This window comes from Musa acuminata, chromosome BXJ3-3, assembly GCF_036884655.1.
Source record: "Musa acuminata AAA Group cultivar baxijiao chromosome BXJ3-3, Cavendish_Baxijiao_AAA, whole genome shotgun sequence".
Lineage (NCBI taxonomy): Eukaryota > Viridiplantae > Streptophyta > Magnoliopsida > Zingiberales > Musaceae > Musa > Musa acuminata.
In genome coordinates this window covers 10,023,337-10,040,380 of record NC_088351.1, presented here as the reverse complement: position 1 = coordinate 10,040,380, position 17,044 = coordinate 10,023,337, and the positions used below count along the sequence as shown (strand labels likewise).

The 17,044-nt window shown below is 38.0% G+C and overlaps 1 protein-coding gene and 1 long non-coding RNA gene across 2 annotated transcripts; both read right to left on the bottom strand.

Moving 5' to 3' along the window:
* Window positions 1-974: 974 nt before the first annotated feature.
* LOC135633017 (uncharacterized) lies at window positions 975-2,039 on the bottom strand. Its single transcript, XR_010494874.1, has 2 exons — window positions 1,487-2,039; window positions 975-1,420 (listed from the first exon to the last, which is right to left on the bottom strand). It is a non-coding gene; the product is annotated as an uncharacterized LOC135633017 (long non-coding RNA).
* Window positions 2,040-2,694: 655 nt separating this feature from the next.
* On the bottom strand, window positions 2,695-9,747 carry LOC103973873 (eukaryotic translation initiation factor). Its single transcript, XM_009388542.3, has 9 exons — window positions 9,419-9,747; window positions 8,625-8,696; window positions 7,943-8,038; window positions 7,465-7,674; window positions 5,298-5,395; window positions 4,910-4,997; window positions 4,462-4,812; window positions 4,135-4,377; window positions 2,695-3,919 (listed from the first exon to the last, which is right to left on the bottom strand). Exons 1-9 carry the CDS (start codon window positions 9,575-9,577, stop codon window positions 2,921-2,923), a joined length of 2,316 nt encoding a protein of 771 aa, XP_009386817.2. The 5' UTR covers window positions 9,578-9,747; the 3' UTR covers window positions 2,695-2,920.
* Between the last annotated feature and the right edge of the window lie 7,297 nt (window positions 9,748-17,044).

The following is a 17,044-nucleotide window of genomic DNA, read 5'->3' as shown; positions in this document are numbered from 1 at the left end:
TGTTCTACATTTACATCGACACTGATCTAGATATCGAGCAGTCTTTACCTCTCATCGTTGTTCTCTTCAACTTATAAATATTTTACTTTCATAACTACGTAGATGTTAATATAATTTTTTAAAATATAAGATTCGAGATGTTGAAGGTAGTTAACTACAGGGGATAATTTGTAATTAATTTATATTGGGGAGGAAGATAAGAATTAAAAATTGATTGAAAAAAGAAAAAACATGAGGCTTTGTGTAGTGGGAAGCCCAAAAATATGTTTATTCTAATTCTATCATTTGAATTTATGAGAAATTTTAGGTAATGTTCAATATTTGAAATTTTCTTGTTTTATCAAATGATAAAGAGAAAAAGAATAAAGAGGAAAGGAGAAAAAAAAATTGGGTCTAAAGAAAAAGAAATTTGTGGTTTAAGCTCATTAACTCAAGTTAATGAGTTGGGATTGTGATTTGAAGAGCAAGTTGATGAATCAGTATTCCTATTAGACAATTGGTGTCATAATAAATGTACCATCCGAAGAGATGATGATGGTTAGCTTAAAGATAGATCATGAGACAGGCCACACAAATGTCATTCTGATCATTTTAGCTTTATTGTTCCACATCAATGAGAGCTAAAAATCTGCCTTGCTAGATTTCGCTTCAATTCCTCTTAAAACAAAGGATTAAGATTCCTCCTCTAACCATCAAACGATTAATGCGTGTCAATGCATTTCTACATCAGCATATATTCCCACTCTTAACACAATGTGGTACGAAAATAAGTTGCTCTCAGTAGATTTAGAGGGCAATGGGGGACTTCCAAGTGATCCGTGCAATCCAACCACAAAGGAGGAGAAGCAAAAGAAAGGAAATAATAGATGGTATGATGGTTGACATTTTGCATATATAAACAATCGATTTTGAAATATTAAAACAATTAAATAACTTATTGTTCATATCATTTTCTTCATTGCTAACTCCGGAGGAACACGAATCTGTCCATTTTCTGTTTGTCATGACGGACGGACGAGCCGTCAGGAAACGATAGCAAAAAACATCAGCCAGTTGTTCTTTGATGGCATCGACCATCACCAACTCATCACTATCCTCCGCCTTCTTCTTCTTCTTCACCACCGCCACCACCACCAAAGCAGGAGGCAGAGCAGGTGCAGACGGAGGAGGAGCCGCGCGAGAGACGAGCACGGCCGCCGCCTGGACGCCCCGCTGCTTCGCGGGTCGCGCGGCTGACGGACCGACTGCGACCCGCCGCCCTCGCCCTTCCCGCTCCCGACGCCCTTCCCTCCTCCTTTTCCCGCGCCGCTACCGCTACCGCTGCCGCCACCGCTGCCGCCACCCTTCGAGTGGGTCGTGCTCCTCATGGCGTCCAACTCCCCATTCCCCGCCCTCGAGACGACGGTCGCATTGAGGCCACCTGCGATGGTCAAAGCTGTGCTTGTGAAGGCAACCGGACTAGAGATCATGTAGCTCGTCGTCAAACCTGGAGCCGGCTGGCTCTGGTCGAGTCGAGGCAGTCGGCGAGCCTCGTCTGCTCCACCGAGTGTGGTTTGGTTGGACGCAGACCGACAAGCTTGAAACAAGAGGACGAGGAGAAGGGGGGAGAGGAGACTTCCGGGCTTCATCGATCCGGTAAACTGTGGCGCGGCACGGTGATCACAGAAACCGGAGGAGATTTATAGGGGAAATGAATCGTACTGAAGTTGGGAGCAATTGTGGCGAGCGAGATAACGTGGATTCTAAGCACACATCAATCCGGTGCATGAAGTATGAAAAGTTGCCAGTATGTTTTGGGAGATGGATAACGTCGTGTGACTGGAATGAGATTTCCCTCGAAAAAGATAGATAGATCTTAATGTGAGGAACTCGATCTCGACCGTAAGCTCTACGTGTCAGAGGTTTGAGACAACCACCAACCTCGGATGAGTACATGGATTCACTACCAAATATAGTTCGAGTACCATGTATTGATGGATTCACCTCATACACGTGAGGAAAGCCACCAATCGAAATAGTAATTTTTGTATAGATTTATAGAGAGAGGAAAGCCAACTGTGGGCACAAAGATTCCGTGATTTACACGTAGAAGAACAAGAACAAAACGAGGCATATGTTCTCTCTCTCTCTCTCTCTCTCTTTGTGCAGAGGAAAATAATTGGAGTTCTTTGTCTTGCCATATTCCACGCACAATTTTGGCATTTCATCATGAAGCATGCTGCCCAGGATTCACACCATATAGTTTACTCAAAGAAAAAGTTCCCCACCCTTGAGAAATAAATGACATGAATGCTAATGATAAATGTATACATCCAACCAACACAAGCCATTGCAACCACATATAATCCATAAACTGAAAGAAGTATAAATGAAGCAAGTATGGCACAATTGACATGCACTCAGAAGGTGATGCACTGCCATCAGGGTTTAGCTTTTGGGTTCATGACAAAAGCCATGGAAGACAACACCATAGATGGGGTTCAAACAGTGTGTCAACAATTGCATGGTAATTGATATCGAAATCTGGTACTACCCTTACCCACCTCCAGTCTACAAGTGAGCTTCTTCCTGGGTGATCGATTGGTTAGATCTTGAGGCATGCAAATGAAGGATAAGTAGGGGCAAAAACATTGAGAACACAAACAAAAACAAATTATATACACAACTCATCATCACATTCTTAAACCGCAGTGATGGCCGAATTCTCATGGCATGCTTCTTGATTCAATAATTAAATTCATGTTACCTCGCAGAAATATACAGCTCATATGGTTCCTCACAGATGCTCTTGAAGTAATTGCATCGTACTCATAGTTAAGGCAGGGAAAGACAAATGAAAGAAGATAATGGAATAGGGAACAAAAGTAGGAACCTTTTTCAAGCAGCAAGCAACTTTTAACTAGCAGCTACTACAGCTAAATCAGGATAACAGCTTCTCACATGCACTGATGATGGCTGCCTGCCCACTCAATATCGACTGACCGTTTGGGCTGGTTCGAATAGCTTTCGTCACAGCATCAAATATCATTGATCGAAACAGTGGATCTTCAACTTTCTTGAGAATTTGCTCCACTACCGTGAGATCTATGCCACCAGCAAGAACCAGTTTACCGGTAATTTCACCAAAATAAGTAGGTGCTCTCGGTAGATCAATTCCAATGTCGTCAAGGATGGCAGCATAAAGCAAACAACCTGTCCCCAGATCCCTAGAAGTAAAAATCTTATTGACCACTAAATACTCCAGTAGCCTCATAACAGGTTCCATACATGAAGGCCCCTTTTCCAGAGCCAGATTTACGGCTTCTTTGACCACCTCTGGGTAGTATTCAGGGCTATTAAGTTCCTCAATGCATTGAAGTGCTTCATCTATGAGGCGGATATGAAAATATTCTTCCAGAAGCGCAATTGTTTTCTTATGCAGTTCATTAGTATTAAACTTCGGAGTTGGCACTGGCTTATCTGAGATCAAAGGAGATAAAGCTCGGTCACCGGGCCTCAAGGGAAGGTTTCGAGATGGAGAGTCTTTTGTGCCCGTGACAAGACTAGAAGAACGAGCCTGTGGACCATTGCCCTGCAACAAGGCACTGGTCATACCAGCTACCAGGCCACCGCTACCTTGAGGTAATAACTTAGGGTTTATGGGGGATGGCTTTGCCACCAAAGGTTTCTGTACACTTCTAGCTTCACCCCTGGGCATCGACTTGCTGCGTCGAACTTCCCAACTGTCCCCATCTGGATTAGGCATCCCTGGCATTTTTCGTACTCCAGGCATCCCAGGCATCATACCTCCTGTTCCAGGTCGGTTTACCGGAAAACCACCAGTATTGCGACTATTTCTCAGGCTTGCAGTTGATCCAGGACGCAATCCAAGATTCTTTTCTGCCTCACTATGGATTTCAGTAATTGTCTTGGCCTTTACCTACATAACCAGGCAATCAAAGAAGTGTCAAGAAAACTGACAAAAGTGTCCAACTCTTATTTACATTATTCAAATCAGTTTCTACCAATTAATCTACCTCATCAGGGCATGTAACAAAACATGAAAAACTCCAATAAGGTTAAGAAAATTCTAATTCTTCACAAAGGGAATGCTAAATCTGTGAATGAAAACGGCTAAAGAAGTGGAAAAGATACCTCCTCACGACGAGGGATCCAGTTATTGGCACGTAAATCAAGCACATCTTGGACCATAAATCTTAGACGAGATGCAAGCTGTGGAATGGTTATTAGCTCTTTCAGCCGATTGAAATAGGCATCATTGAAACGCCGAGATTTGGGACTCTCATCCAATTGTTTACCGATGGTGTTAAACAACTGGCAGATTGCTTCAACATTCTCTTCAGCAGGACAGGCTTTGTTATCAGGCCCCAGTAGCTCCTACTTGCAATAATCACACAAGAATTTAAAGGAACACATCATCAGATGCTGTAAACAGACAAAAAGTTACCACAGAAAATTTACCTGAACGATATGATGGACAATTTTTTCAGGGACCATCCTCTGCTTCAAAAGCTCACCAATAAGGCGAATATTACCAAGAGTACGAAGTTTCACCATTCTCTCTTTATCCCTTCGTTCCATTTCTTGGTCTTCATCAGTCAGCTTTCTTATATCAGCCCTCAGTTGGCCAGCACCTTCAAATGCTTCCTGACAATTATTCAACAGTATTCGCTTGAAGCTAATCTCCCTCCCATTAGCTTCCTCCGAGGGGAACGAGGGTAGCTTTTCATTTAGATCAGAACAGAGTTGAGCATACATGGGGCAGAAAGTTGGTTCAAGAACAGCTTTCTCAAATATGAGTGTAATGACACCCTGCAGCGTTAGTGTGTTAACCAAGTTAAATCTAGAATAACACAACCAAATGAGCTTCTCAGGAGTGAATTTTAGTACATAAAAGCAAAGTAAGAACCTTCAGGATATCAGGTGTTGTAATTCCAGCATCGATTAGTTGACCCTTGAGAAGATCAAATTTATCGGGTGTCAGCTTGTTCAAAATACTGCAGAAAAGACATCACAGGAAATGTAGATTTTGACACAAAGCCTTCACATATAGTTGCTTCCATTTGAAAATTGAAAAAAAAGCAAGTTACGCAATATTGCCATATAGGATTGCATATAGACAACAATATTGAGGTTACATGAAAATAATATAGTAGTGAAACCCAAACCAGTATACAACAGATGCAACACCAAAAAAGTTGCACACATATATTTTAGGTCAATTACCCTAAATAACTATACAATACCATTTGACCAACATTTGCAACAAGGCTGAACTAAAGAATTAGGTCAATTACCCTTTTACTGTTTTCAGGACCCGTTCTTTCTCAGTAAGACTCCCTCTTCGAGCAGACCATGGTACTTCAGCCTTAATAAGAGCAGCAGCAGGCCCTCCCTAAAATTTGCAATTAAAAAGTACCAAATATCAAAATTACGGACAAGAAATGGGAGTTCATAGGCATAAGTAAGAGGGATGCTTAACAAGTCGAGGGACCTTGCAGGCTTGAAGGACTAATGTTCCAACAAAAGAAAAGCAACAATCCCTTGCAAAAGGACAAAAAAGGTAACACAGTTCATAAGACATGATTGCTTATGCATTTCCAGATCAGTCAACCATAAACACCTATAGTTTTATTTTCAAACAATAAACAATGCAGACAAATACTTGGATCTTTTCTCTCTCTTTCTAACATGTCTCTCAAGGCTCTAACAGCCAGGAACTAACCATGCTTATAAACAGATATAGGCATCACTATTTACCTGCTGGCACCTTATTGGCACATATGCCATCTTGAATAAAACTACATTCTTTGACAGTAGTTGGAATGAAGCAGTGATTTCAATAGGCGCTTGGGCCTCGCCCGAGCGCCTCGCTTCACACTTCCAAGCGGCGTGCTTCAAAGAGGCGCCGCCTGGGCGCCCAGGTGCCGGGCGCTTCGGGCGAGCGCCTGGGTTAAACCAGGCGACCGAACCAGCGTTTTAGGTCTGGTTCGGTCTCCGGTACTTTAGTTGGTTCAATCGAACCAACTAAAGCACCGATATCAGCTATCGCTGCCCAACCCTAACCCTGCTCGCCGTTCACGCTACCGCTGCCGCTATCGTGGCTCCCGCTCCCGCTGCTCGCTGCCGTTGCCACTGTCGCCGCTCTCGCTGCCACTGCTCACTTTTACTGCTGTCGCTGCACCCTCGGTCTTCCCTTACACTCCTCTTCCTTCTTCTCTTTCGAAAGTATACTGTTAATAGTATACTAGAAACAATAATGTATTTGTATTTATTAGATTAATAATATATTATTTTTATTTTAATACTATTAATTTAATAGCATATTTTTATTTAAAACTTTAAATAATTATATTTATTAATTATATTATATATTTTTATATTTTAGCATCTCGCTTCGCTCGGGACGTTTTTGGACCTTGGCGCCTTTTGACGCCTAGCGCTTTTTAAATCACTGGAATGAAGGATATTCTTCGTTATTTCAAATTAAGAAGGCATGAGTAAGAAAATTTAGTTACAAGGATGAACAAAACAATATGGTACTGTAGAGAAATTAATTAGAACTAATGTCTGAATCACAAAGGCACCATACCAAAAACCTAAATCCTTGTTATACATACACCAATTGCTACCTTGTAAGAGAAAAGTCAACAAATATGTTTCCTGTTGGATTCCATTAAAGCTCAGCAAGAGATACCAGACTTTTGTTAAGGCAATTATTTTGGAAGCTTAGAATACATAAACAAGTTGATCACAAGGGCACAAACTTACCATTAGCATCTATCCATCGGCAATATATGAGAAAAAAACAAAAGATTCAGCAGACACAATGAGGCTTCCGATAATAAATGTCACCTTGTTGAAAAATACTGAGGACAGAGGATGTCGAGATAAGAAACTATTAAATAGCCAATTGACGAACATAAGCTTAAACATGCAAAGTAAAATTGAACATGTCATAGTTCAGCCGCTAGAATGTCATAGATGAAGAAGAATAACATGAACTTGAACCAAGTTAAGGAATGAACAAGAGAACCCTCAAAATACATCCTTTAAATAACAGAAAGCATAAACAAACTTGAAAGTTGTGCATAAGCCATGTATTCCAGGTGAAAAATTAAGAAATCAAAAAGTATATTACTAGAAATTCTGGAAGGAACAGACAACAAACTACGAAGAAACCATTATATGTATGATTTGATGAATTAATCTTGAAAGATAAGCATGATGAATAACTTAATCATCAGAGACACAACATCAATTCTGATATTTTATTAGGAGATAAATGATACAAATAATTCAAGAACAGAAGCAAGCCAAAAGAACATAATAAACAATACCTAACAAGAGAAGTAGGCTTTAAAAGATAACAGATAAGCCAGCATTTGCTTTATTAGTCAGGGTCAGATAAGGAAAAAAAAAGAAGAAGATATTTGCAAGCATTTTAACTAATTAATATACAACCTGGGTCGAAGAAACTTGGACTTTTGAGGAGAACTGGCTGCTTGGTTGCTCCTGCCTGTTCAATTGGTTTGTTTCACGAGATCTGGAGCTCAAGATATTTGATTCTTTGTTGTCAGGATTCTCATCTCTAAGTGAAGGCAACTGCCCTGATCGGCCACGCCAATCACGATTGTCGGGTTCATAATAATGGTTCTGTGATTGACTCAGCAACTGGCAAGCAAAAATAGTTATTTAAATAATACATGCAGAAGCCTGAAGAAGCTTGAACAGAAAATATTCACATAAAACTACACAAGATGTCACCAAATGTTCAAACATTCTTAAAAGTAACAAGCATGAAATATCCATACTAAATATATCTTAGAAGACCAAATATCTAGTCTGTTCGAACTGCTCCACTGTACTCTCTACAAGTACACCAAAAAGAAAAAACATTTTCAAAATGTATGCCATTCCACACAAAATGATCTCAACATACATTTGCATCACCGTGACTCCATGTTTGGTCTTCAATGAACAAACCAGCCTCGATCTCCTGCTTGATTTTCAGAATATCTTCAAGAGCTTCAACATGCTGTCAGGTAAAAAAAGTCAAAGCCATATCAAGAACATGATTGAAGATATTGTATCCAATAAAACGAATACCTTCATTTAGCTCATTTATTTGGCACAAAGCTTTCATCTTGTTTGATGCAGGAGAGGGTTTTTCTTATGATGGGATTACATTTGTTGATGACAAGAAATGTTCACAAATGGCAAAGCTAACAGCATTCTTCCCAAACACTAATTTAAGAAATGACACTAATTCTATCAGCAAAATACAGCACACTAAAATCAAAACAACAAGTAGCTTCACTAGATATGGGAATGATTTACATAAAAAATTAACTCTAGCAATTATGAGCGTCTAAACAAATTTTGCAATATGAATTAATCTTGAAACCCCCAACCAAAAAAAGGGGGAAAATTAGGAATTATTTTGGGAAAAAAGGTGGATGTTTTTTTTAATCAAGTACAAGATGAAAAACTTTCTGAAAGAAAAGGGATTGTAACAGACCAAAGCTTCCTCAAAGGCTCAAATTAAAGATCAACAAGGTGACGTACCCATAGATCAGAGCTAATATTAAAAAAAATCAGTCCAAACCAAAATTCATATGTACCTCACGGATTTGTAAAAGTTGATCCTTTGTGTAACAAATGCGCTCACGGTTCTCAAATCTTGCATCCCAAGTCTGCCAGGAGAATTATGCATTATAAAGAAGTCTTGTAACAGCTACTCTCAAAACCAACACATAAAAAAGAAATAAACAACATAGTTGTCTCACAAACAACATATGGACAAGATGTCAAGCATATCAAACATAATGAACATCAGAAATTGGATAGCATATAAAGGGACAATGATCCAACAGACCAACAGTATTTGCATTATATTCAATAGATCTCAAATTAAATTACAGTATTAACAATTTCAAGACACAAGTTTACAACCTCAAGGCATTATTTCGAGTATAATGCTTCCAAATTATATAAAAATAAACATTAAATAATGTGCATCCTTGAAAAGCATTTACAAATTCAATTGAATACGAAATGCATGGGCTCACCTTTCATACTAACAATCACGTAGAAAGCATTCACGATTCTAGAAACTTGCCAGATTCAATTTTTGTCGTATTAAATGCTGGGAAAAAAATATTTGACGTTTGAAACGCACGAAATTTGAGTTCAAACACTGAAGAGTTCGAATAAAAGTATAAGTTTCCCAGCAAAATCATCCCAACACGGGCAAGACAAGCCAGATCAACCGCAAGATAATCACATCAACAAATCACTAAATCCAACATAGAGAAACCAAAAGCCCTAGCTGGAACACGGCACGAAACCGCTTAAAGGCACGAACTTTATCCAAATGAGCGAAAACCATAGATCAATAAAAGAACTCTCCAGGGACCTTGAGCGAAAGAGCTGCACCGGCGCCGCCGTGGGGCCGGAGGACAGGAATATCGGAGGAGCCGAGGGAGGCAGAATCGAAGCGGGGGGCTGGGAGTCTGCTACCTCGGTTGCCGCCGCCGCCAGGCCTCAAGCTAATGACCGTCGGATCCGACTGCATACCTCAACGTGTCGCTCTCTGTAAGGCTGGCGGTGGAACGATCCCGATCAACGCTGAGAAGGCAAATAAGGGAAACAAAAGGAACGAAAGCGATGCGGCAGAGACGGAGGAGGAAGCCCCTTCGTCGAGAGGGGGCCGATGGAGAAACGGGGAGGGGGTGAAACCCTTTAACGATCGAAGGGACGGAAAATTAAGAGCTAGTAATGTCGTAATTAATCCAACATTGATGGGTGATTGGACAAGGTGATCGTAGCATTTGTCGGTGTCAGGGCTTTGGGGGCGTTCCCCCAGCCCGAACCGGTTTAGTCTCACGACGAAGTAATCGGACGAAACTACCCTTCCTTTTTCGAGTGGAATTCCGCTTTGCAGAATAGAATAGTAGGAGCTGCTGCTGTTGTTTCAGTCCATATACTTCTCTTCTTCCCAAAATTCTCCAAGGCATTATTCCTGTTTTGATGTTGATTGCATCTACAACAATTATTTGCTATTCTTACTTAATATCATATGATGTCTGAATTCCTGTTGACGAGAATGGAACATTAACGTCGTTCGCTCGACAATTTTGTTATGCAACTGCACAGATCGACATCTTTGTTATGCTTTTGTTTGGAGTAAATTGGATCGTTGCCATTTGTGCTCCTAAGTTTACGTTCTTACCCTTTGCCATAATGTATTCATGCAGTAAAAATGTACCGATTATGTTATTTAGCTCACTCCATTTTAGTAAGGATAAAGTTGATCTGATTAGTTTGGCATGTTGATTTATTTAATCGATAAATTTTATGAAATACTTGTTTTTTTATTTCAATTCAAATTGAATAAATTATTTGGAAACATGCTGCATATTAAAATCTCTATTGATTAATGGGTTAATTCATGTGTTTATTTAATTCGAATTATTAGAATTCCATATTTATATTAAATAGGACGTGTTTTTAATATCATGTTAATTAGTTTAATATGGTTTGAAATCGGAACCGAGGGATTGATTTGTTGGGATTCGGTCTGACCGAAGTCAGACCGCAGACTGGACCCGGTTAGACTAACCAACGTACGTGTTTGGTCTGGGTGCTGATCTGTTCAGCCCATGGGGCCCGTCGGTTCAGTCATGTCGCACGTGTCCGGTTCATGGCCTATTAGGCTTGGTCCAGATTTGGCCCCATGCGCCTGTGCACTAGACGCGGGCCGATCCACCCCCTTTAGCCCGTGGCACACGGGCGCAGCTTCTATGCCTCCTTAGCGGGACAAGCTCAAGTGGCCCGTGTCGTCCGGTTGGAGCCCTCTAATTGACTCGACCGGACCAATTTTGATCGAGTTATTCTTAACTTGGCTTGCCAGGTTTAAGTTGGTTTAATCTAAATTGGATCCGTTAAAGTGAAAATTAGACTGGGTTAGGATGATTTAGACCAGTCTTAAGTGAATTTTATGTTGATTCAGTTGGTTCTTGCAGAAAACTTATCCGGTTCAAATCAATTGGACGATTCTAGTGAGGGTGTTGATAACTCATGATTTTATTATTTAATAAATTTAAAATATTTATTAAAAATTATGATTTAAAATTGATGATTTTTTTATTATTTTGATAATATTGATATGATTATTCTTTTTTAAATGATAAATGGCGAAGGCACTATTCGAGGTTTCAAATTCGAATGTGTTAATTGACCTTGCGATAAACTATAAAGCTTAGCTTAGTTAATACCATGTTAATTGGGGTTTTGAATTTTTAACCTTATGTCATAGATTTAGTTGGGATTGCTTAAGTCATAAGGTATCATTGTGTTATTCGTCCATAAAAAGTCTTTCTAGTTATAATCTCTCTAAGTCACAAAGGACTTGTAAAAGAATAAATTGATTAGTTTGAAAACTAGAAAAAAAAAGAAAAAAAAAATAGGACTTTAGAAGATAAATGAACGATCACGACTCCGCAAATGACTACTCACTGGGTTTTAGGAGCATTGATAAGTTTCTATATGCTTAATATGTGAACTTGCACATCCAATCAATGCCCAATATTACTCCAAACCCCCATCTACCCATGTGCTATTTGGGAGATTCTGGAATGCTGAGATGACTGACGTTTTTCTCTACACCATTGCTCGTAGAAAACATGTCATGATATACGAAAATTGGATCATTTTGGGATAGTTTTATCTATTATGGTGAACGGTATTTCTGCAACATTATATGTTAGTTTGGCAGGTCCCACATAGTCCCTCAGGAAAATCAAGTTTGGTATCTCTTGTTTAACCTATAAATAAGGGCCTAGGCTTTGAAGTACTTTTCTTGTTCAGTAATTTTCGATGTTTTATGGCATAGGAACATCTTCCTAAGGCCCCTCTTTTATAGTAGTGATTTGCTCCTTCGTCCGTGGATATAGGTTAATTGACCGAACCACGTAAATCTGGTGTTCTTGTCACTTTTATTATTTCTGCTTTATTGTCTTTTGTTGGGTTGCCAAAATTATCCTTTGATAACTTTTCTAGGGTTAGCTCTAATATTATAAACTATTCTTAATTATAATTTTCAAACAAAAACATAAAAATAAAATAAAACACATTGCTAAGTATATAGTAAACAAAAGCTATGAACGATCTACTAACGAAAGTATCGTGGGTGCATGACAATCGTTTATGAAATTCTACCAACTCAAACTATCGACATCCTCGTTAATGCTTGCTAGTAGGTTTTAATGATTACTTCTTAATATTACAAGGCACCTTCAGGCTCTTAATTAACTTCTGTTCGAGGAAGCTTTTACCATTTCACCAAGTACTCGATATGCTCTACTTCGTTAGATAGTTTTGTCTTGTGATCCACTAAAATGATTTCAACTCATTTTTTATAGGAGACTTTGGTGAGGGTTAATTCAGTTAGAACATTTTGGAAAGCATCTTGTGGTTTTGAATATTAGGCTTTCAAGTTACTTGCATGAAAGACATTGTAATTTTTGAGTTGCCTACCTTACTAATAATTAGGAAAAGTTTTTCATACTTGAGTATCAGTCCCTTATACACTTTATGCCTAATAAACAAGAGTGATGCTGGTTAGAGTTTCACTAACACCGAGTTCTCGGCTTTAAACTCTTATGGTCGTCTTTTCAAATCTGTCCACTTCTTCATCGTTTTCGCCATTGGTGTCCACCATCACATGAGTTGTCAGCCATTTAACTTGATATCCACATATATCAGCTCGTTGTTCCCTGCTTTTTATGACATCATCTTTATGTTCTCTCTCACTTGACCCTGTAGTGCATTCAACAAATGAATTATCAGCCGTTTAACTTGATGTGTACATACATTAGCTCGCTACTCTATGCTTTTTAGGCATCATTTTTATGTTCTCCCTCACTTGATCTCGCAACACATTCAACAAATGCATTGCTCCAATCTAAGATCCTTGTAACTCCTCGTCGCCGATGTTAGATTTTGAACTATCCGAACTAAGGGTGACGACCTTGCTCTTGTCTAATCTAGGGGATGGATTGATATTGTCAATACATTGAGTGCTTGCTTTTGTGGGTACTTCCTCACCATGTGTAGTCCTCCACATAAGAAACATCCATCAGATTTTAGGGTCTTACCTTTTGAACTTGAACTTTTATGGGAACCTCTTTTCTTTTGCTCAATTCTGGACTTCTTCACTTGGAAATACTTAGATGGGCGATTTTTCGAAGATGATCTTTTTTTTCCCAGAGTCCTCCAGCAAAACAAAGTCGGTGAGCCTTTCCGAAGTTACGATTGTCTCGGCCGCATCGATTACATTCCTTTGATTTAGTTTATGTTGTGCCCATTGATGGGGATATAAACAGGAATAACCTTTGTATATGAACAAATATTAGAAGACCATAATACGCAGCGGAATTAAATGAAAGCACAATCAAACAGAACACAAAGATATATGTGGAAAACCCATTCAATGTGAAGGGTAAACACCAACTTGCAGTCAAGGTTGGTCTTTAAATGAATATCACCCATGCCTATGATGTCTACCATGTCATAGTTGCCCATCTCGACAACACCAAAATTTTCAGACCGTATGTAGCAAAAACTCTCTCCGTGGTGTAGCATGATAAGAAGCACCTGTATCAATCACCCACTCAAGATCCTGACACACACAAGAAAAAATATCATCAGAAGGAGATAAAATCAAATAATCACCACCTTGTATTGTAGCTGTGATATTATCTTTGACTCTATAGACTCCACTTCTTTTCCCTTTTTCTTGCTCTTCTTAGGTTGCTTACATTGATTCTTGTAATGTCCTTTCTCACCATAATTATAGCAAACAATATCTTTTCTTGATTTTGACTTGCTTCTACCCATGCTTGAACTGCTTTTAGACTTTGACCTTCCTCTGTTCTTTGAGATAAGTGCTTGTGAATCATTCTGAGATGTTGTCGAACTCTTTCTTCTCAAGACGCAAAATTACTGAGGGAAACCACCAGTGTCTCCCAACTTTCTAGTAATGAATTGAGAAGTAACAATGCCTGCAACTCATCATCAAGAGAATTTTTTATAGAGGATAACTGGTTAGTAACATTTTGCATTTCATTCAAATGTTCAGCAATAGAAGTACCATCTCTATATTTTTGGTTCATAAGTTTTCTGATCAAAAAAGCTTTGTTGCCAGCTGTTTTTCTTTCATAGAGACTTTCCAACTTTTTCCAAAGAGAATATACAGAAATTTCAGTAGAAATATGGTGAAAGACACTATCATCAAGCCACTATCGAATAAATCTAATTGTTTTTCGATCTAACCTCTTCCACTCATCAATCCATACAAATCTTTGCAATATAAGAGATCTTCCATTCTTGGTTTCCATATCATCCAATTGTTTCTATTTAAACTAATTATGCGAGAAACATTACTGGCCTCCATGTTCAAATACAAAATTTAAATCATCAAAACCCTACTCTGATACCAGTTGATGGGGATATAAACAAGAATAACCTCTGTATATGCACAAATACTAGAAGATCATAATACGCAGCGGAATTAAATGGAAGCACAATCAAATAGAACACCAAGATATACGTGGAAAACTCATTCAATGTGAAGGGTAAAAACCATGGGGCAAACTAGAGATAATCCACTATGAGAATAATGAATATACAAATCTCAATCTCTTGCCTGATGATAGAACACTGCTAGTTGATTGAGAATAACCTCTCTGCGTTGTCCTTGTCTTCTTCCCTTTCTTTCTCTTCATTTTCTGCTTTCTTTTCCTCATTTTCTTTGGAATCCCGTGACTATTTTCTTCTCCCACATTGTTGCCCTATTTATGTATTTTTCTGCCTCCAAAACACAGCCACCACACTCTCCCTAATGTTAATTAGGGTTAGGTTAAGAGGGGGTGAGCTGTGGGCTGCTCAAGCCCACTATGGGCTGAATCTGTGGGTTGCCAGCCCAACACCCATAATGTTAGTTTATTGAAGAAGCTAAATAGCTTGTCCTTCTCGGACATTACTTATATACTTATATGTCTAGCATCAGTGCTAAATTTATTTCATATAGTCTCGACTTGAAGTACTTTGGTAAAGTTGTCTCATCTTCCTTCCAACGATGAACTCCATGTTCATGGGTAGGAATTGATTTCTCAATTCCCACTTTAAGTCCTCTCATGTGTCTACTCAACGTTGACCTTGTTGGATCTCTTATTAACATGTTCGTCACCAAAGTTTTATATCATCATTTAGATACATGGTTACTATCAAAACATTAGTTTTTATATAATCGAGTCTCGTAGCTCAGAATTATTATTTTATATCAAAAAAGAAATTCTCAAGCTCCTTCGTATCCCTGGCACTCCCATAGCAATGCGGCTCGGGTGCCCTCAAGTTTTATAATGGAGCAATATAGGTGTTACTCTCCCCCTCGTTAAGAGCCTTTGTGAGCAATGTAATCCTATATGAATTTCGTCATGATTTCATAATTCTATATGAATTTCGTCATGATTTCATGTAGGTGTTGTATTGAGTCTTTGGTGTCTTCTGTTAATAGATCTAGTTGGGACTTAAGCTTATCAATCCAAGATTCTATCTCTTTTTGTGAGTTTTTTATCCTAAGAAGCTTTCGTTGACCTTGAAAAAGTTCCTTTAGAGTCATTTCAAGAACGTAAATGTGAGTAAATAGAGAAAAGAGAGAAAGAAGAAAACAAAGATTTAGAAGATAAACAAATAGTCACAAGTGTGCAAACAATTGCTCACCATGTGTCAGACGCGTTGGCAAGTTCACATTGACTTAACATATAAACTTGTAAATCCAATCAATGCCTAACAATACTTCAAACCCTTATCTAGCCAGTTATTACCCGGGGGGTTCTGGTGTGTTGAGATGGGTAATATATTTTTTTTTTCATATTGTAGCCCATAGAAAACAAGTCATGACTTGTAAAAATTAAATCGTTTTGGGATAGTTTTGTCCATTCTGATGAGTGATCACTTTGCAGCATTACAAATTATTTATGCTTACAGTTTTTAAACAAAAATACATAAAAATAAAGTAAATCATGCTACCAAACATATGTATAAGCAAACAAAATCGACAAATAATTTACTGACGAAGGAATTACATGTGTGTGAGACCATCCGTGACACTTAGGTAAATAGATATTATACATCACCACCAAACCAATGTTTAAGATATAAAAAATATAAGATAATATTTATGTAATTATTATCATGTGATATGATTATGCTAAGTAATCCACATTAAATGTGTACCTTATAAAAAAAGCTATAAATCCATTATAATCTCTCATAATATTTTATTGAATGACTTCCATGAATACATGAGTGAATATGACATATGAAAATAAATGATAATTTTGATTCCTTATCAGACACATACTAATATTGACAAGACGAGACCCTTTAGTGATTAATGAATCATTGGACGTGATGAATAGATGGTTCATTTATTCATTAGTGAGCATGCGACAGACACGACTAGGTTTGTCATTGAGAATACGATATGAATTTTCTTTATCTACTATTAGGAGAAAATAAAATATTTGTTATTGGGAGAGTGCATTATCTAATATTCTCTTTTATTACGTCATGTCATCATGTTGAATATAATTAATATATGATTTTCTTTACTATATTCATTTATTTGACACATGAGCTTTATGATGAATTGATATATTTTTATTTCATATAAAATATTAATATAAAAATTTTAAATATATTTTATAATTATTAAATATTAATTTTATGATTTTTGTAGAATTTTACTTGTATTCTTTTAATTGCCAATTTAATAAGAGAATATTCCTTTTAAATGAATTATTGATGTGAGATATTGGGGACTAATTGTATTCTATTTATCCGTGACCCGATTGATGAAAATAATAATCATAATATATTTGAATGAAAAAAAAAAGAAACTACTCCTCTTAAAAAACTAGATCGACGAAGAAACTTGAAACCCATGATCCCCTGAGCATTTTGAGGGTTTACAAGT

Bases quoted from the DNA above. Each gene is read 5' to 3' on its own strand.
- LOC103973873 (XM_009388542.3), bottom strand. From the start codon at position 9,577: ATGCAGTCGGATCCGACGGTCATTAGCTTGAGGCCTGGCGGCGGCGGC. The intron at 8,039-8,624 runs GTACATATGAAT...TTTACCTGACAG, and splicing joins AACTTTTACAAATCCGTGAG to CATGTTGAAGCTCTTGAAGA. The intron at 4,813-4,909 runs GTTCTTACTTTG...CTAACGCTGCAG, and splicing joins CAACACCTGATATCCTGAAG to GGTGTCATTACACTCATATT.